The sequence below is a fragment of the Anser cygnoides genome, chromosome 26 (assembly GCF_040182565.1).
Source record: "Anser cygnoides isolate HZ-2024a breed goose chromosome 26, Taihu_goose_T2T_genome, whole genome shotgun sequence".
NCBI classification, from domain to species: Eukaryota; Metazoa; Chordata; class Aves; order Anseriformes; family Anatidae; genus Anser; species Anser cygnoides.
The window spans coordinates 1437682-1459155 of record NC_089898.1 but is presented as its reverse complement, the minus strand read 5'-3'; the positions used below and the strand labels follow the sequence as shown (position 1 = coordinate 1459155).

Here is a 21474-nt window from a genome sequence, read left to right as displayed (position 1 = left end):
TTCACAGCCCTGAAAACTACAGTTAGCATACACACAAAAAAGAGAGAACTGGTGCAAATATATATTGTTTTTGTTTGACACTTCCAAAGGTATTTTTATTCAAAAGCAAGTTCATCTGCTTGACAGTGTTCCTGTTCTCTGCGCCTTGGTGTCACAGTAACTCACGGTAACGTAACCCAAAATACTCTGTTAGTTCATGTGTATCTGACTTAATTATTGCAGTGGCTGGTTCATTAAGCATTATCCTTCAGTGAAGCACTAAAGGGCAGCTGGGCAGGTATTGTGTTGCAATGGAAACTTACCTTAACTGCATTTTCTTATATCGAGACATTAGGATGAAACCTTACCTGAATTCTTAGGTCATGACGTGCGATACGCACCTGCTCAGCCACACCCTGTGCCATGTGCAAATTAGAGAGGAATAGATGGACGCAAGGTACTTTCACAGGAATCTCATTGATTTCCACTGGTGTCATGCTGCTTCCTATAGATTAGGTTGTTGTAAATGCATGGCGGCACTGGCATCTTTGCACTACTGCTGTATCAGTCTCTGCAGACTTGCACTGACACTGTTTTGTTTTGTTTTCATATCAGAAAGTAATTTTGGTTCAAACATCAGTGGCATCTTTATGTTTTTCTACTTTGATATTTTATTAGTATCTTATACTCACGGGGTATTGTCCTGGCAACCTAATTATGATTTCAGGCCCTGCTGAAATGAGAAGGGAACAAACGTCTTGGTGGAGAAAGAAAAATGATCCTAAATATTTGTTTATGATGTATACATGCATGCTTTGGCTCTAATTACCTGTTCGTATGCCTCAAGGTGCTTCACATATCTTACAACCTTTGGTTCAGCCCAGCAGTCCCAGGGGGTTCTTAATTCCCTACCTTGACTTGCCGTGAAGTTTCCTTCTAATATTGTCCAGTTTTTGTAGCATGGTTTATTACCAAAAGAAAGCAGACTATGCTTAATCAGATCACGTCAACAGTGAAATAGGATGAGATTCCCACAGAGCAATGTCCAATTGAATTAAATCCAAGTTTGTTTAATCCATTTAAACCCCATATGGATTTTTTTTACAGGCATTGTGGGAAAATTTGTAGTGAAAAGGTTTACCCACACTAGTTCTCACCTGTAAACGTAGCGTGCTTATAGGTGCGTAAGTACATTTTCTTTCTGAAGGCATTCTTCCCAGACTTTTTAAGACATTCATTTCTGGAGTTAAATATTGATCATTAAAGCAAATCATTGTCATGTGGAGTCTGCTGGAAAATAACAAATATTGAATGTGTCTGAACATAAGCAGTACTGCCTTCCTTACCTTGGCATCTGAAATGCACAATCAAGGTGTGTGCAGACTTGCTTATTAATAAAGCTAGGCCTCGGACTGTGTTATGCAATTGCAAAAGAAACAAGGAATTCAGTTAAAAGCATAAAAAGCATTTTCAAGTATTTCTGTAAGTTTAAAAGTTACGTCTTTGGGGAATATACTGAAGTAGGAAAAGCAAATAAAAAAGGCCGTACAGTAAGTGCTCCGTGGCACTCACGCTCATTAAGTAGTTCTGTATCATTTACCAGTGGCGCTGAGTAGGTAATAATTGGATTGCCCTTCAATGTATAGAACTTAAAGAAAAATTATGCAGTGAACTCATCAGCATGCATGTTTTACTACTGACCGCTCTCACCGTTGCCTGTATTGTCAATCTTTGCTAAATACCATGTCCCCGTAGGCTTTAGTAAATCCGTGTACTAGAGGAAGTAACAGAGGCATTAAAGGATTTCATGTGGACAGCAAAATCGTATTTCCTACAATGTCTGAGTAAAAAAAATCACATTTTTGCGTACGGGAGAGGGTCAGATGGTTAAAGTAATGTAGGCAGATCGCACCTACGTTGCTTTTCTGACTGAAGAACGGCTCCAGTTTTGGTACAGAAGCCGCTCCGTGCGTAAGGCATTTATGTACTCCGTGGTAGGAATTTTTCATCTTCTGGTTCTCCTGTAAAAATGAACGCACTTGAAGATGACAGTTGTCATTACTTACGTCTGTAGTAAATAACAAACACACGAAAGGTGAAGAAAGAAGGTGTCTAGAAGTTCGGTTTTGGTCATCACTAATTGTCTTCTGACTCAAATAGGCGAGTCCAGGTCTGGCAACAGACAGCAGTTTTCTGCATTGCCCAGGGGGTTAGGCCTGGCGTGCAGAAGACATCCAAGAACCTCATAAGGAAGCCAAACGGTAATGCCAAGATTTAGAAGTTCAGGGGACCTGGATAAAGGAAGCAATATATATATATTAATTTCCAGTAAGCTACTTGGCTTGTTTGGGACACTTCTAAACTTTTTTTTTTTTTTTTTAATGTGGAAAGGTAAGGCTATTTACTTATTTTAAAAATCAATTTTTAATTTGGAAAAAATGCCTGGGAAGCATGACTTTTCATTGTTTCAAAATTTTACTGTAACATTTAAATTTTATCCTAATCGTATTTGAACTGCTGAAGGATTCATCTCTATCAAGATTTTAAAACGTGATCTGACAACTAACAGCAGTATATTTATTTCACAGAAGAATTTTGTTTTTTCCTAACTCTCCTTTTTTTTTTTTCTCATTTCTTTTTGTTTCTATTATTGTCATAAAAAGATTTAAAGTCCCTATTGGACTAGTGTGCAGATCATAAAACACAAAGCACTTCCTGAAAGGTAATTTTCCAGGAATGAAAAATATAAGAATTGTGTTTGATAGTTTGGTCTTCTGTCATTCACTGTTGTATTAAAACAGCCAATTTTCGGTAACTACGAATGGCCTGAATCTTGAAAACCGACAGTTATAAATTAAAAGCCTTAATAACTGGAAATCAAAACCTGTATAAAATTCCAGTAGGCCTCAGATAAATTTTAAAACAAATTAGGGTACAGAAAAATGATGCACAAAAGAAAGATGCATTACATTAAAAACCACAAGTATTAAGTACACTTGAGGAGAGGTTTTGCTTTGGTCAGCAGCTGCTCTAGTTATCTCAGCTAATGCAGTATTTATCCTGAAATGCACGTATATTTATATAACATTAGCAATAGCCTTCTAAATAATATTTTTTTAGGACCTGACCGTGGGATTTGTTCTACCTGGCTACGAGTGGGCAGTGTCTGGTTCTTAGGATGTCAGAACATCAATTTGGGCATTGTCTTCCTTCAGTTTAGCATTGATGTGTTCAAGGTCTGTGACAGCTCCTGTTGTTTAAGTATTTATTGGGGTTGGGTGGGTGTGCTTGCATATACGTATGTATGCTCCTAGAGACACAAAAGCAGTGTTTTTATCCTGTGTTCTGGAATGCTGGATTTCTGCAGTTTACCTCCAAGAAGCGTAGCTCTGAAGCAATGAATTGCATTCAGTTCAAGTGATCAGTGAGGGAGGTGAGCTGTGTGAGAGAGATTTGGCTGGTTTGATGCATCTTCCTGTGTCAGCTAAGTACTTCTAAATTGTTTTTAAAGAGAGTTGGAATGTATCATCGTAATTTGTCTGATCTTGCTTTGCTACCGATTGCAGTAGCCAAATTGTTTAGAACTTAAACGTGAAATAACATCTGGGGACAAACACTCCTTTCTTTAGTGTCTGTTCCCATAATTTTGCCCTCCCCTGGAGGTTACACAAGGCTGTTGTGTGACCTCCCGTTCACACAGCATCGAGACGGGCAGATTGAAATCGAGAGACCAGTCATGGCGGTTGTCTTGAGGAAATTGCCCATCGCCTTGAAAAGGTGGGGCTCACTACGGGGCAATGCCAGTATGTCAGAAGTCACCCTCTAACAGAGCTGCAAAAGTACAGGGAGAGGGGTGTAGCAAATTTCACTTCTGCTGGTACTCCAGTATGATTCAAAGAACTTCAGTACGCTGAAGGACCTTGTGTAGCTGTACTGCAGCACAGCAGCTAGTGGAATCGGAGTAGTTTCTCCTTGAACATCTGAATTTCTCAGCTCTGTCACGCCTGCATGCACATTTGGAGTTTGATGATCTGGTAGGTAATATCGGAAATGGAAGTACATCACGGCAGTATCTGTTACTGAAGACATTTGGGGTAATCACAGGACACCACTGACTCAGATGGCTGGCAATGAATCCATGAGCATCTCGTGATGGACAGCTTGTACAAGTACTACGTTTTTGTTACTAATGGGTGTACTGCGGGCTTTGACAAGAAGCATTTCAGAGATCAGACTTAATGGTGATTTTATTTTTAATGCATTTATTTGCTGTACAGATGTTTGAGGAGATAGTGTGGGAAACATATTTCTGCTATAAAGTCTTCTGGTTTATTCTGTGGTTTTAAGATTTGTAAAGCACTCTGCAATCCCTCACTGAGGAGTTCTGTACAAGTCTAACCTTTCTTTAGCATGACAAACTTTCCTTGTAGAGATTGGTAAGAATATATAACTTGGAGATTAAAAATGGAAAGACTTCAAGGCTGGAAAGGAGTCCTTGCTAGCAGGGGATGCAGGATGGATGAAAAGAAAAGCAAGAATAAAGAAAAAGGTGGCCCTTGAAAGTGAAGTTAAAAAATCGCATTTTTTTAATCCAGCTTCACTTTTGCCATCAGTAAACTGTTACAAATGGACATGAGAAAGGATATGCATTCTCAATAACTGATAAATTTCCTGCTGGAACTGTAGTTAAATATAAAGTAGCTCTTGCTCAGTGTGTGATCGTACCTGTTCCAGTCCCTGGGAGCTGTAGGCACTGCATCACCTCTGTCCATCAAATGTTATTTTACAATCTGTTGGTTTTAGGTGCTCCTCAGTAACATGTTAGCAATGTAAAGCCATAGTGTTAAATCCTGACCCCACTCGCGAGGAGAATTATGCCCTTAATTTCAGTGCAGCTGGGATTTCGTCCTTTGTGTCCTACCCTAAGTAGCAAATTTAGTGGGATAACGGTGGTCATTGTAAGCTCTCTGGCTAAATGAGTCCTTATGAGATGATCCACCATTCTTCCTCCACACGGGCTTCTTGCTGCCTTGTGAAGCACTCAGATATTGATGGGAGCTTGGGATTTCCATGCCTCTCCAAAAATCTCATAATGACATTTTTGTTATTTCCTATAAAGCATGGGTTTAATAAAGCCTGCAGGGACTCAGTATTACTGAAGATTGACAAGATGGAAATTGGCATAAATGTTCAGCAGTAAAATGCTAAGAATTATGATAATATTTTATAAAGTACACTGAAAATGTAGTTTAAAACATTGGGCCCATTTGAAAAATGGAACCCTCTTGAGTTTATTTCAAAATCATAATCATCTCACAGCACATACGCTGGGTATATTTTTGCATGCAGATATACAGTGCTAAACGAGAGATGTATTTTTAAGAGAAGTAACAAAATATATTCACTATTCTATAACCTCCTAGACCTGTGACCATTTTTAGACTTATTTATTTAATTATAAATTACTTTTTGTCTAACTTCATCTCATTATTTTTGGTTAAATCACATATATATGGCCATCGGCTGTTCTGTCTCTGATACTGTATGCCCTTCATCTGCATACAGACTGCGTCCTCCTCTGTTGCCATTTGGCTGTACTGTATGTGCTCAGTAATTTGGAATCTTCCTTCATAAATTGATTTATTTTTTGCTGCTGTTCTCTGAATTTTCTCACAAAGCTGACAAACTGCTGAGATGAATCCCAGTGTTGCTAAAAATCAATGGGATGTTTCTGATTTTCACACAGGATCTAGGATTTGACTCAATTAGAAGAGTTGCAGTGAGGCAGAGCTTGTGTTTGAGTGTTTCTGTGTTCATGTCTAAGCACAGAAATCGGAACATGTAGGCTTGCACAGTGCTGACTGCATGCCTTTGGATCCTCCTGCCTGTGCTGTAGGCTGAGAAAGCTCACCACCTTGCAGGTTCTAGCCCTACAGAAACCACTTTTCCACTTTTATATCATCTGAAAGGGGCTGCAGTAAATGGGATCAGTGTAAAAGCATATTGAAAATTTCCTCTAAGTGGGTATGAAATCGCAGTTTGCTTATTCCACTGTTGGAGTGCTACAGTAATGCTGTTCATATCAATATATTTCTCTGTGGTTAGCACTCTGATCCCTGTTAAATCTGCAGCAACTGTGTAAAAGAAATTACATATAGCGTTTGAAAGAAAGGAAAGGTTGGTAGTTAAGGCTCTGGACCGTTGCTTAAAAGGATAAGGTTTAGTTCTACTTCCTCCACAGGCTTTTTGTGTGACCCTAGGTGACCCACTTAATCATTCTGTGCCTCAGTTTGCCATCTGTAAAAATGGCACTAGTGATGATACATTTTTCTGAAGCTTTGAATTTCTTGACAGTTCTCGCATTTAAATTTTTATTTTTGTGTATGTATCTGTCAAATTCCTTGTAAAGCACAATCCTGGCAACTATCAAGTTCTTCAAGTTTTTCTCCAATAACATTAGTTTCTAATAAAATACAAAATGGTTTCCAGTCAATTAAACGAGATGATACAAAGATGGAACAACATGAAAAATGTGTATTTTCCTTTCCTTCCCTTTCAGGAAATGATAACAGTGAAGCCCTTCCAGAGTCTATCCCATCTGCTCCTGGAACTCTGCCTCATTTTATGGAGGAACCAGATGATGCCTACATTATAAAAAGCAACCCCATTGTCTTACGCTGTAAAGCTATGCCAGCTATGCAGATTTTCTTCAAGTGCAATGGTGAATGGGTCCATCAAAACGAGCATGTGTCGGAGGAAAGCATGGATGAGACCACAGGTAAGGGCTGATGTGTCCTTTGGAAGACAGAAGTGAGTGCGGCGTCTCCCAGCAATATACAAACCAGAGCAAGGTACAGCAGAGCACATTCCATGATGCACAAACAGGAGCACTGGGGCTTGTTGCAGGGCATGTAGTTACAGGCTTGCACGAGCTGAAGGAGTGGGACCAGACACAAATTCAGAAGTCCTATGACAGTGCCAGCTCTCAGAGCACAGCCAGTAGGCCGTGCTAGCGGGCGCAGAGCAGCAGCCTAAGTTTACTGCCGGGCTACCGCAGCAGCGTGTTTTGGTTGGCTCCATGTGTGGGTAAAGACAGATTGTGTGTGCTTGTGCTGCACTGCGTAGACACAGCTTTGTGGAGATGGGAGAAGAAGTTTCCCAAATGCAAATGGAAAGGAGTGGGTGGGAGAGGGCAGGAAAAGGTCAGACCTGAAAGGCGGAGAAGGGGAATACAGATCCCAGCAGAAGAGACATACTATAACTGGGGAGATGGAGGGAATTAAAGTGACTGAAGACGCAGGAGGTGTTGCACAGAGACAGTAACAAGTTGCATATGCACCACCACCTTTTCCAAATGGAGACACAGGGCTACCATAGACAGAGAGCTTTCTGTAAAAAAATAACAGTTTTTAGAGGGAACTTCTGTGTGTTTCAATGGCGTAATTTGTAGTGGGAAATACAAACAGGAAAGAACGATGCTTTTATGAGATTCCTGTCAGGATGAACCCCAAAAACCAATGGCAACATCAGCGTATTGCATGACTTGACATTTACCTTCACCCCCAAGCGTTGATAAGTATTTGGTAAGTAATGAAGTTAAGCAGGAGAAATCGATTGTGTAAAAGTGTATATCTAAACAAAGAGAATAAGAAGGGAGAAAGTTGAAAGTGATCAACAGATTTTATCATGCCTCCTGCACACCCTCTATCTTTTCTCATTTAGAAGCATCTTGATAAGTATTGCAAACCAATTTAATGCTGCACCGTCTTGTAATTTCACAATTCAGTTTTGTTATTGCTTTCCTCCCCTTTTTAAATTCCAAGATTGCTAGGCAACTCCAAGTATTGGAAATAGCAGCGTAGGCATAACATCCTCTCTATCAATATAAGAAATTCCTTTTGAGAGGAAAGAAGCTGTTTTAAAAAGAAGATATGTCTCCTAAAGTGACAGTGGTGTTTGGAATTCTTTTTAAGCAACACATTCTGAAGAAATTTCATACTAACAGCTTTTTGTAAATGCTAATCTGGATGAATTTTAGTTTTTACAGTTACCTCTTCAAAAAGAATTTAATAGGTGAAACCTTTACTTCTAAAGGCAATGCTGAATCAATGTAGAAGAAACGTCCACCCTAAGTGTTTTCCTTCCATATGGTTAATGAAAATCTGTCATGTGAATACTGCAATTACGTTTTCTAAGCCTTGGATTAATAACAGAATGAAAAAAAGATAAAGCAACTTTAGGTCTCTGTTTTTTAAGTGTGGTGGGGTTTTTTGTTGTTGTGTTGTGTTGTTTTTTTTTGTTTGTTTTTTTAACAAAACCAGTAACGTTGAGTTTTGAGACGTGGAGGCACAGGCTTAGCAAATGGGATCTAAAATATAAATGCTGCAGGTTTTAATTTAGCCCAAGGACAGAGCTACCCCTTAAAGTATTGTTATTTGAACAGTGTGTGGTCCGGACAGATCAGGGGGTTTGTGTGTTCTGAAAGCTACTGCAGTGGTCCTTAGAACCCAGAAAGGGAGGTAAAGGCTACAGTGTAATGTTGAAGGACAATCCTGGATATTCTCTCCCATGATGTATCCGCATCCATAAATTATTTTAGAACTCTTCCCCAGTCTTCAGTAAACAGCAGACTTGTTTTTTGTTGTTTTATTTTTGTTGTTGTTGTTTTTTGTGGGGGAGAATAAATATGCATAGTGGCAGTGCCCTCATTTCTGGAGTCAAATCTGAGCATAAACACGTCTGTTACCAGGCACACGCAGTGTTCTGCATGCTGCGTGGGCTCCGTTTGTGAGAAGCTGCACTCGAATTTGCGCCACGAATGGTGCCTCTGGTTAAAGGGAGCGCTCCGGTGTGTTCACCAAAAGGAGGTCACACTAAGTGAAAAGGGGTCTGTCCTTTTCCATTCTTCCACTGTTTGTTATGTGATGACAATTCAGAGAGGAAGCTTTGGAGAGGGGTGAAAAATAGCAACAACAAAAAAGAGGAAACTTAATGCTGACTGCAAGAAATGTATCTTAGCATCTCTGCCAGCATGCTCTTGGCCAAGTGTATGCAAGAAGTACTTGGCAGTGGTACTTGAAGGCACACTGTTGCTGATGGATTTTACCTACAGCTTGTTATTGTGTATTTCTAAAAGGACAGGAAGGACAGCTGCTGGCAGGCAATGGGCATATTTTATCATTGTGATGAATATTAAATGCAATTTCACAAGCTACTATTTTCATAGGGGAGAAATACAAATCTTAGAGTGAGACAGGACTCAATATGTTAATTTGAAAAACAGGAGCAGCACAAGAGGACAGATGTAGTTTTTGTAATTTTGTAAAGTCCTTGTTTAAACACTAGGTCCTGACACATGCTGAGGATGTACAAGGGTCCTGGTGGGCCTGAGGAGCTTGCACTGAAGTCTGTTGTGGCTTTGCTGCTGTTGATGCAGAAGGTCCAGGCAGGCAAGCCAACACATACTACGACTGTGATGGATCCAGGTTCCCAACTCTGTGCTGTCACAGTCGATTGGTCAGTTATAGACCAAGTTATTTCATCTTCTCCCTTGCTTCCTGAGCTGCAGAAAGTAGTAGTCTGCCTTTTTTTATTTATTCCATAAATGTAGCAGAACAGGAACTTTGCTCACTCTATATACTTGGAAAGTAAGAGCCTGAGCTACTAGATGCTACTGTGATAAAAATATAATAGTTATGGTTTGACTCATTTTCTGTTTGTTTGTTTGTTTGTTTGTTTTGTTTGTTTGTTGTTTTTTTTTTTTAATCTCAGAATTAGTTTACAAATATTTCAACTTTTGATTTCGCCACAGGATCAAACCTGCTAAGAGTAACTAGAGTTTTCTTGTCTGATAAAGAAAAGGATTACAGCAATAACTGCTGTCAGCGTTTTTCTCATTTAAACAAATAAAGCTGACAAATGCTGAAGTTCTGTGCAGCTCTGTTATGTTTAGTACATGGAGAGCAATTATTCATCTGCTGCCAGCATTAGTCTATCTGCAGCTAAACCATCCAGCAGTGCAGAAAGCTTATTAGCATATCAGTACCATAGTCATAATTTTATATTCTGCAAGGCTGTACCGTGTAACAAAAGATGATGGTTATAATTTGCACAATAATTTAAAGGGTTGGACTTGCAGTGCTTATTAGAGTTTTACAAGTTACAGGTAAAATGTTGTTTGTGTTTATGATGTGCCCGTTTTTCATTTGCATGGATTTTTCTTTCTGTGTCATTTCCTATGAACAATTTTTCTGGCATTTCTTGAGATGCAGAGGGCAGGTGAATATATCTGTTGATAAAATATAGTGATGATGAAGGAAGAATATATGCCTCTGTTCCCAGTAGATTTGCTCTCCATAGTTGTTTCTAAAACAAATGAAAATATGTGTACTTTCTCCATAAACAACACCTAACTTTCCCCAAAGACTAGATGTTCTCCAGAGGTCCCTTCCAGCCTCAACAATTCTGTGATTCTCCTATTTCGGATGCATCAATTTTGTGGATTGGGAACCAGGGAGACCTTTGCAAGGGCCTGGATTCCTACCTGTCCCCCTCTCAAACCTTGGACCCCCAGCCCCTCACAGTCATGTGCTGTTTGGTTGCCTGATTCAAAGCACATTAAGCATTGCTTCAGAAAATGCAGACTTATCTGTACTAATTAAATAATGTGTCAGTGAAAGGAAGCGCTGGGCTGGAGAATATTCTACCTTAACAAGCGTGAAGCAGCAGGTGCCTGTATTCAGTGATGACTGCTCAGAATTTTACAGTAGCAATGAGCCTAGAAATGGCTTTTGCTCGTACACGTGGTGATTTTTCTGTTTGGTATCAGGGAAGGTTGTGTTGCTTGCACCAGTAAGCTGTATAACAGGTAGTTCTCAACTCCTCATTTCCATTCACTGCATCCAAAAATTCCTGGAGTAGCTCAGAAATTGAGAGAGTTCGGAAGACAGACAGTGCATCGTAACCGGGTGGGGGAACGGTAGCACTGTCAGCAAGGTTGTGCTTAACGGCTGGTGACAGGGAGGATTTTCTTCCCCAGGAAGGTGCTACTTAGAGGTCATGGTGGGAATAAGCTGATGGCAGGGTGGGAGGTGAGCTAGATGTGCTCAGGTCCAGCAGGAGGCTGAGTAAACTTAGTAGGCCGCAGCACCTTCACAGGAGTGTACAGGGCAGCCGTGGGTGTGTGGGCGGCAGAGACCCACTGATACAGGGCACACGGGTGCACAGAAGTGCGTGTCAGGTAATTGAATGCCGGACAAGTGATTCCCGACTGAGACAGGCCGTTGTAGAAAGGTCAGTATTTGTCAGGGACTAATCATTTTTCATCCTTGTCAAAGAAGTCTTTAAGTAGATGGGTTGCAACCTTGTTGGACATGGCTGCAAATTAGCTTGGAGTTGGAGGCTCTGGAGCTTGATGCTTTGTAGCTTGGACTGAGATGATCCAGGGATTGCACACAGCTTCATTTGTCAGAGCTTACGCTATCAAGAAAGCATGTGTCTGTCAGGGTCGTACAGCAAGGTGGGACATGAAATATTCAGCCAGTTGAGGCCTGCTGTGGTCCACGTCCCGTGCACCAGGACTCAGATGTTCTTTACCGGAACTTACTGTAGCTGCCGTTATCTTTAACCTCTAAAGATCGCTCTACAAAATGGTTGTTTATGGATGAGAATTCGAGGATTCATTGCTGTCAGAGCAGCCTGGATGTTTAAATTGGGATGGTGCACTTTCAGCATACATTTTACAGTCTGTGTCAGCAAGGAGAGGAGCTTCTGACAGACCTGCTGAGCTCCAGGCGCGAGGTTTCGTTCATAATGGCTTGTTTTCATCCTGACAGAAAACAAAAGGGATTTTTTGTAAACAATTTTGAAAAATGCATCAACATATTTTTTTAAAAAAAAGCACAAATAAAAACAACCAGGAAACCTCTGTTTACTTATTACAGAGTGAATAAATATTTGAGTGACTAAAATGATTATTGAGTCAACTTAGGAAGCTGTCACAGGTTTGGCCATATCTTAAGGTGTTATTGTGAAATATGACAAGCCAAACAGGATAAATGAAAAGAAATAAAAATGTCCTTTGCCTATTGCTGAAAATGTAGCAAAAAATTTGACTTGCTTTGTAGTATTTAAAGCTCGCCTGACCTTCCCCAGCCCTCTTCCCTGAGCATCCCCAGTGGGCCTCATCTCTCTTGTTTACCCAGGGAACAAGCTGACTTCCCGGTGCCTTTCAGAAGTGAAATACCCAGCTGTTAATGATGCCTGAGATTAAGTAGAAGCCAATTTTTATGGAGTGCAGGTTTAGAAATTTCTTGCTGCTTTATAAACTTCACAGGCATGAAATATTTTAAGATTGAGTTTTCATTCATTTCCAGTGAAGGGGAAATAAGTATCCTGGGACTGCACCAGAGGAGAAAAAGAAGAAAGTAGTAGGCATGAATTCTTTCAATTTTCAAATTAATGTTTTTCCGACTAGCGCTTTTAAATGATTCTTAATGCCTTTTAACCCTGATTTGGATTATATTTCCTCTCCCCAACACTGTCGTACAAAGGAGCTGCAGACATGGCAAACATCCCAAGCATGTAAAATAAAGTGTCAGGCTTACAAGACTTTGGTCTTTGTTGTCTTGTATTTACCTGCAAACTTTGACAGAAGCAAATGCTTCTGGTCTGAAGGGCAACACTGCTAAATTTCATCTGTGCTTAGGAGGTTATAAAAATGGTGACAGGCTAAGAAAAAGCACGGGGCTTTCCCCATCCTTACTCCCGGCTAGCCTTCATTATTCCATTAGATCCTTCTCTCAGTTCTCTAGGTGAAACTGATTTCCACCTTGGGAAAGAGATAGGCATTCATTTTAATAAACAAGCAAGTTTGCAGTAGAAAACCAGCAGTGCACTGCAGATGAATTCAGCAAGGCTCTGCTTTAGGAAAGAAATGGTATAAAATAAGTCAGGTGCCTCTCTGAGGTTATAAATGCTTCTTTTGTGAAAGCTGAAAAAAAAAAAAAGGCAAGGCTTCACTTTTGAAGCTGGATCCCTTGGTTCCTGTGGCAGAGTAGCAGAGGACCATCTCCATTTGTGAGATGTGCCGTTTATTTTCTCTCATCTAACAACTTCCAGACTGTACTGGCTTGAGCTTAGCTTTCCCCATGCTGCACTTGTAGGACAAAGCTTTTCTCTCTTGTGTGAGGAAACGGCTGGAACTGAGGCTGGAATTCAGTGGGGCTTTTATTAGTTCCTGGCATGCAGGGGTAGTTCTGGGTGGGCCTACTGGGGTACTTGGGAAAGGTTTTCAAGGTCACTAAGAGTTAGGTGGAATACAATTTTATTGCATCTTATAAAAATCCAAATAAGCATTTGGGAGAAAAAGGCACAAGATAAAAGGTTTCTGAAGTGTTACATTCTTGCAAAGACCACAGTGGGTGGGTAATTCTTTTAACCCAGTGCATTGTGACCTATTCAGCTTTTAGGATTTAATTAGCAGTCGTATGTCATTATCAAAGTAATTAGAGCTTTGCCTTGATTTAAAATGGAATTGTTTAATTAAAAGAAAAGGTTTGGCTAACCGTAGCTTTAAGCCCAAGTAAGATAGCCTGTATTGGCTCATTTTCTGTATCTTTCCCCTTCAGGCTTGAAAATTCGAGAGGTGTTCATCAACGTGACGAGACAGCAGGTGGAGGACTTCCATGGGCCAGAAGATTACTGGTGTCAGTGTGTTGCATGGAGCCACCTAGGGACCTCAAAGAGTAGGAAGGCATCTGTCCGCATAGCCTGTGAGTAAATGTTCTGCTATTCTAGGTTTTGTAAGGCATGGAAATATGCTGTTCTTTTAGGGTTAAATACGTATTGATATCACTGAGGCACTACTGTCTTTACAAGTGCTCACTTTGACATACCATAGAAAAGCATACTATTTTTTGTGTATTTTTTTCTTTTCTTTTTTTTCTTTTCAGAGATTTCTTTTATTTTAATGTGGATTGATTGATTTGCATTTACGCTCAGCAAGTCTGTTTCTCTCAGAGGTTCCGCCTGGATCGCATACTCACAGTTTTATAACAATGCAATATAATAAAAGAGGCTAATGCAAATTGAAAACTCCCTGAAAAGTGCCCTTTTGCTCCACATAGGCAAGACGGGTGTAAAACGTCTGGAAAACCATTTAACACTAATACGCTTTGTATAAAAAATGCAAAAATACACTAGAATATTTTGTAGCATGGTATTCTAAATTTAATTTTCAACATCAAAGCATGTTTTGGTTGTCAGGTATGATAAGATGTGGGGACAATGAGATGAAGGTAGGAAAAATTGGGTAATTCTAATCAGTGGAGGAAAAATGTTAAGCTTTAAATAAAAGCACTGTAGATTAATTAAGAGTTATGATGAGCAGGGGGAACAGTTACTTGGTTTAAACTCCTTTAGCACAAAAGACAAAATTTTTTAATATAACAGGGAGCAGAGGACAACTGTTTCCCCAGATGGAAAGTGTTCAGACTCAGTCTATCTCTGTTCTTCATATCTGAAGTACTATGCTGTAGTGTTATCACTCTCAATCAACGATTCATTATCTGAAAAAAAGATGGAATGGAAAATGCAATAAATGCCATCATAGTAAGAGGGACATCAAAGGACAGAACCCAAACACAATTGTTATTTTGAGACTGTGGAGATACTTGAAGACTCATCCAATTTTTACCCTGCAATTAGATCTGCTGCATTGTTCTAACAGAATCAGAGCCTGAAAGCATCCTTTTGCAGCACTGCTGCTAGCAGGAAATTACTTTCCCCCAGTCTGTTGTGAACCCTTTTTCCTTTAAATCACCACTTCAGGTCTTTATAGACCTAGTCCCAGGAAATGATGGCAACACGCTGCAAAAAGATGGGAGAAATGCTTCTTGGGAGGGAATGGGAACGCAGGGGGAGGTCTCGGTGAGTCAGGAGGCTCAAGCAAGAAACTCTGATTGCTAAATTTATCAGATAGAGTTCTAGCAATTTGTGATAAATCTTTTTCCCTTTTTCCTATCAGGATAACTTAAACATTTGAAGTAAGTAATAGGACAATGTACCAACTCCTTGATTTTATAAATGACAGATTTTTTAGTTGGCTGATTTAGTTTGAATGTGTAAATATGTGTAAACTCGGGTTTTTTATTTTACTGCATTAACTGTCATAACATTGAATGATCTGATAATTCCTCGGTATTGCTGAGCTGCAAAGGACTATTATTCTGAATTGAATTTTTATTGACTTTTCTCTGCACTGTGATTTCCCAGCCCCATAACGTGGCAATATGAGTAAAAATCAGAATGAGGCAAAGCAGGAGGAGCCATGTGTTGGGACTTTCAAACCCATTGCTGTGATACCAGTTCTTCTGCAAGCTACATCCCCAGCTGCCACCCATAAATGCAGATATCGCATTAGCCTAGCAGGCACTCCAGAGAGCGCTCTTCATTTCTGCTCTATGTAATGTCATACTGACTGGGGCTGAGTGTTGCATCCGAGCACGGTGTTCCTCTGCTGGCCATTTGCTCTGCTGCTTTTCCTTGCAGCCATGTTTTTTGTTCTTGAGTGTGAAGATGTAGGCACTTTTTAGTACTCCAGACAGAGCAAATGAATAGCTGCCAGTAGATGTCTGTAACAACTCCCCTCCATGAGTTTCCAGAGCTCACCCTTTCATGGACCTGTGCCACCCCATCTGTGGTGAACAACACAGCTACTTAATTTGGTGCACGGATTTCTGACCTAGAGAATGCCCTGTAGAGGGCTAGAGATGAGAATGTGCAGATCTAATTTGTGATAGCATACGGAACTTGTAACCATTTCAGAGATTTTTCACAGCACCTGTCACTGCGATGTGTAGTGTCGACTTCTTTCCTTTTTTCTTTCTTTTTTTTTTTTTGAACGTATAGCCTTGAGGTTCTAAATTGTGAGTTGAGTCCAAAGCATTACAGCACTTTATATTTCTCAGAAAAAGCAGGTAAGTATGTCTTTCTGGTAGTGCGGAATGCAGAGAAAGCGAGAAGATGGATCAGACTCCATTTTTCATCCTAATAAAGACATTTGTAGGCACAACTGCATCTGAAGTGTTAATGAATGAGTTTTTAAGTAGCATACTGAAAAAAAGATTGGTTATCTGTGTGAAAAAATCATTAACAAAGAATCATAAAAAGGAGAATACATGCACTACATGAATCTTTTCTCTAGTGACTGGCTGGCTTGCTAAAATAAGTCTTAATGTATTTTATAAAATATATTAAAGTGTAACTGATTCAGAGCCTCTGCTGTTTAAGGGGCTGTATTTCATGAAGTGTAAGCAATGGAGAAAATTAAATCAGTAAATCCACACTGTGGAATTTGAGACACTGTTTGAAGAAAATGAGTATGTCTAATGGAAACATCCTAACTCTCAAAGCACATGTTGTAAGTAATATTCCTTCTGTTATGCTTCCCTTTCACTACAAGCAAAACTGTACATAATCACGGGCATACCTGGGTCAGGTCAATGTCATTAGGTACAGGTTTTCTTGATGTCTGTTGTGATTTACCCAGACACTTGCACACAGAAGTCCTGTGGTCACATCAGTGTGACTCAGACAATAGGCCTGTTTTCTTATCCTTAATTATTGGCTTGGCCATGGTATCGGGGTAATTCAGTTTCTGAACTGAAGCAGTCTTGTCGGTGGCCGGTTTGGAATGTGTCCAGAGCATGCATCTGACTCTGGGAAATTGGCATGCAGAGATGGTAGCGTTTGCTGGCCCTGTGAACCTTCTCTCACCTTACTTTGCTGATAATGCAGCCATGGGGCTGGTTGTTCTCATCTAAATGTATAGGTTCTGCTTTGCTAGTGTTTTTCCTTAAAGAAAAGAAAATCTGGGTTTCTCCATGGGGAGAAAGTTTGGAAAAAATGTTTTTCAGGGTTTTTTGTTGAAGTGTTGAATGTAATACCTCACTAGCTTTCTCTGTCGTTTCCCAACCTCCCGTAAAGCAAAATGCTCTGATACTGGTCTTGTGCCTGGATTCTAGGCCAGAGGTGGGAGTCATTTAGGCACGTAGACCTCCACTTTGCTTATTATGTCCTCACCTTTGCAGTCCTTGCTCTGCTTATGGAAATAATACCAGGAGTTGTTCACATGCAATTTGGTTTGAGGAGGACCAAACCAATAAATACTGTAGTATCTACTAAATTTCTGTCCCCACCATAAGATAGAAAAATTGAGTTCAATCTAGGCATGGGCAGGGGTCCCGCATGATTTTTATCATCAAAATGGAAAGTAAATCAATATTCCTGGATAACGTCATGCTGGAATATTGCCTAGGGTACATGTTCTAAAGCAAATCTGTTGGAATCCTCGGCAAACCTCAAGTTCGTGTGCACTCTTTTTTCGTTTATGCTAGATTGCACAGCCTCCCTCCAGCAATCAGATCTTCTTTTTGTTTTTTTTCTTTTGGATACTTGGTACTGGATAAATCGATCTAATTCTTTTCCCATCCTTCCCTCCAGTTTGCAGTATGCAGGCAATCTAAACAAACGTACAGGTTAGAACATTTTATAAAATACCCTGGCACTGATCTAAGGTAGCATGCACTAAGAAAATAATTCACCCAGCCTCAGATTCGTTCTGTTGGTGCAAACAACACCCTCCAACAGTACCTGTAGTCACCCACTTTCTTAAAGATGGAGAAAAGGAAACTCAGCTATAGATGTAGTATCTCTCTACCTCTCTTCATCTGCAGAAGAATTGTCAGTTGTCCATTGCTTTTCACACATCCTTAAGAATATGCAAGGCAGTGTAGTTACTTCTGTAGCCTACACAGTATTGCCTGGGGAAGAATGTCTTTTGGAATACCTGTATCTCAGCATTTGAACTCCATTTACCCAGGTAAAGTTGCACTGAAGGTATAATGAATTATTGCATTAAACTCTCTGCAGATTTACGGAAAAACTTTGAGCAAGACCCGCAAGGGAAGGAGGTTCCTATCGAAGGGATGATCGTTCTCCACTGCCGGCCACCTGAGGGAGTCCCCGCAGCTGAGGTGAGGCTTTCTGTGTCTTACTGGTGCCTCCTGGGCTGGTGGGAAATGGGGAGAGAAGCAAAAAGGGCTCAGGTACCATGTGGTTTTCATGGCTTAATATTGGTTACAGTGTAAGTAAACACTTTACAGAGTAAGTAAAAAATACTTCATGTTTTTGTTACTCATTCAAAAAATACAGTGTTTAAAGGTGAGCAAAAAGTTTTCAAATGAAAAGCTATTTAAATTCCATGTGTTTTCTTTGAGACCCAAAGACACAAATTATGACCTATTGAGTAAATAGGTACATTTCTAACTAACGTGGTTTGCTGAATTGATTGCGTGCATTTGGCTGGTTTTTAACTTCTGCATAGTTAAATAGCCAAGCAGTGCTATCCTTGTTGGAATTCAACCACTTGGGAATTATTGGGAATTGGGGAGATAATTTTAGAATTACCTGCTTTACAGTCAACAATCAAATAAAATATCTCTTTTATGAAAGTTAAGAATTGCATTGAATGAAAAACTGACATTTTAATTGTTTTCTACAGATAAAAATTGTAGAGTTCTCAGTAAACCCTGATTTACTGATGTTGATTGTAAAATTGTTATTGCTGCTAATAAAGCCGGTAAATCTTAACAGGTCATATCTGTTGTGGACAGTAAAATTTCACATAAAGGCTCAGCATGCAAGGCTAATTCTATGCTCATCAAGGTAAACAGTCTACTGGAAATAATTCAGTGGCTTTAGAAAGTGGGTATCAGACTCAAATAAATAATGATTATAATCTGTGGCAGTAAGCTTGAGGTTATAAACTCTTCTGGTATGTTCAAGTTAAGGAAGACCTGACCTCTTAAATAAGTGGATGAGAAATAACTGAGATAGCGCGTTAAGTGTTGCTCAATAATTGTTATGTCTGTGCATGTGGGTACCAAGATGTGTAGAACATTGCAAAACCTAGGGCTGGCAACAAATCAATGTCTTTTAAGCAAGAATTTATTTCTTTAGAGTTTGGATAAAGCCCTAGATTAAAACGTAAGGCTTGAAAGTAATGATAGGTGAAGCTTGTGCTTGTTTCATTAGATGCAAAATAGATGCTAATTGTGGCATTCTTTTTTTGGTTGTTTTGTTTTTTTAATCTGTACTCTGCATGGACCTGGAAATGCAAACCGAAACCAGAATGGATAGGAGATTCATGCCCCATTTGTGTCACCAATATCTGTCTGAATCCCTTAGAGAAGATTCTGATTATTCTATTCCATCAAGTGCAGAAGTGCAGGAACATTATTTTCCCAAAGAGCACACATTTCCTATGCTTGCCGTAGTCACAAGTTAATCTAGCGATTTATTTCTGACAATGGCTATGAATGAATGATGTAGTCAGACCTCTAATCACGCAATGCAGTTCAATAAGAGGCAGCTCCTTTACAACTGGAATGAAATTCAAGTTCAGCTCAATTATTTATGTGAGCCTGCCCCATTATCAACAATATAAATCTTCATCTCTGGAATTGTTTTTCTGCAGCTTAAAGGTGTTGAAGACTTGTTAAACCTAGGGACAGAAATATTAAAAGTAAATGTTCTTTATACAGATCTCCTACACCATAGCTTAATCCTAAAAATCCTAAGTCATTAGTCCTATAAGAAATGGAAAGCGGGGGCGTTGGTGGTGACAGCTGACAGTTTCCTAGGAAGCACTGGGAAGGAGACCTGTTCTTTCCCACTACTCCTGTCTGCATTGCTAGTCATTCCTCAAATATTTTTACCTCAGTGACTTTAACCATAACTGATATTTCCTTTTTTAAAACTGAGTTAGTGGATCTCAGCATAGTTCTTAGTGGGCAGAGGTACTTGGTACTGCCTGCATTCCCCAGCCCTATTTATGCCATTATGTGCCATCAGTGGCAACCCCTTACTGTGCTTTTGTGCAAGAAAAAGTGTTTGAGCAGCAGCGTTAGGGGTCCACATCTGAGAATTCCTGAGATGTCATAACAGTCAGCATCTCTGCCAACGGTGCCTCTTAGTGCTAGTCTTTGTTTTTCTTTATTTTGGGGGTGAGATGTCAGGGATGACTGGGTGATCATACAGTGATCAAGACCAAGTTCCACGTTTAGTTTTAATGGGAGAAATTTCCATTTCTGTTCCAAAATGAATAAGGCTTCAATAGCTCGTCATCAGTAGCAAAGAAAATATCTGGATTAAATTTGCTTATTTGTATTAATTTCTGCACACAGCATATATAAAAGCAGTTAGGAGAATATGGATTAAAGGTTTGGTTCCATAGTTTTAAAGTATCCAAACTGTATATGGCTTAAAATTTGACTCATATAAATTAATTTACAAATAATGGAAGCTAATGTACCATTGTCAATGCTCTGCATGCTCACAGAGTTCACTTTTAGTAAATAGTCTTTAAGCTGAATAACATATTAGTGAAAGCAAACAATCAAGGAGGATTACAAATAAAGAACTGCGGTATTCTAATTCAGTGTTAATTTTATACAGGCATGAATCAAGAGCACCAAATCCTGCTGAGGCAAGCGCTGATTTTAATGCTGCTTTGAAATGCGCTGTACTGTCTTGACTCATTTAGCAGCAAATTTTAGTAGCTTGTGTCAGCTGGGTCTTAAGTAAGAGACATAGAAGAAGCATCTCTCTAAATCTGCATCTTCTTTCCAAGAATTTGATTACAGTCTTCATAGACCCAAAGTCGATCTCTTGTGCATGAAATGCTATTAAACGTGCCTGACTTTTACTACTAATAAATCCTCATGTGGCAGCAGCAGCTAAGAGAATTGAGTACCTGAGGTATTGTTTTACCCTTTCAAATAGTTCAGATAGCATTAGCAAAGTACTGAACCATTTTTTATTCTGCAGCAGTAAGAACGGGCAGGATAGGCACCCGCCTCTAAATGTGGCAGTATCACATCCACAAACCGTGCTCTGTGGAGCTCCGCTGATCTGCTCCTAGCGTGCTGCCTTTCAGCTTGTGTGCAGGGCCAGGATTGAGCTGCCTTCAACCACCCTGTGTTCCACCCTGTATTCCTGCCTCTGCTGCCTTTTTCAGGTTTCTCATCTCCAAAGTTTGCTCCTGCAAAGAGAGGAACGTAAGAAAATTCTGCAGATCTTTGCTTTGGGAGGTTGCTGAGTGTGGGGAACATTCTGTGTGCATTGCCACAGCAGTGAGAGAATAAGAAAACGCAAATCCTGACACTAGTCATATTGTAAAAGGGTTTTAAATCTTCTTCTTGTGCATTTGCATGGCAAGCAAAACAGAGCTGGTGAGCAGCTGTGCTTGCAGGCATCAGCACTCAACCCAAATAAATTCATTTTTTTTTATGAGTTAAACATCAAAACAAAAAAGAAAATCCGTCATTTTAAGTAGAGCATCTGATAATCCCCTGCTGCGGCAAATGTTGATTTAAATATAACAGAATCTCTGCTGGCACGGGCTTGATGGGACCAGAGCCATTTCCTTCACAA

The 21474-nt window shown here is 39.8% G+C and overlaps 1 protein-coding gene across 14 annotated transcripts in view; it reads left to right on the top strand.

Annotated features, from left to right (window-relative positions):
• Positions 1 to 21474, top strand: part of UNC5D (unc-5 netrin receptor D) — a 220653-nt gene that overhangs the window by 139873 nt on the left and 59306 nt on the right. For 11 of the 14 annotated variants that reach the window (XM_013194413.3, XM_066983334.1, XM_066983335.1 and 8 more), the window contains 3 exons: positions 6539 to 6757; positions 13608 to 13751; positions 17911 to 18014. In XM_013194413.3, coding sequence (XP_013049867.2) covers positions 6604 to 6757; positions 13608 to 13751; positions 17911 to 18014 — 402 coding nt within the window. In that variant the 5' untranslated portion in view covers positions 6539 to 6603. Of the gene's footprint in view, positions 1 to 3196; positions 3216 to 6538; positions 6758 to 10684; positions 11272 to 13607; positions 13752 to 16269; positions 16400 to 17910; positions 18015 to 21474 lie in introns of those variants that run through there. The other 3 variants (XM_048047288.2, XM_048047289.2, XM_013194419.3) reach the window with 3 other exon arrangements.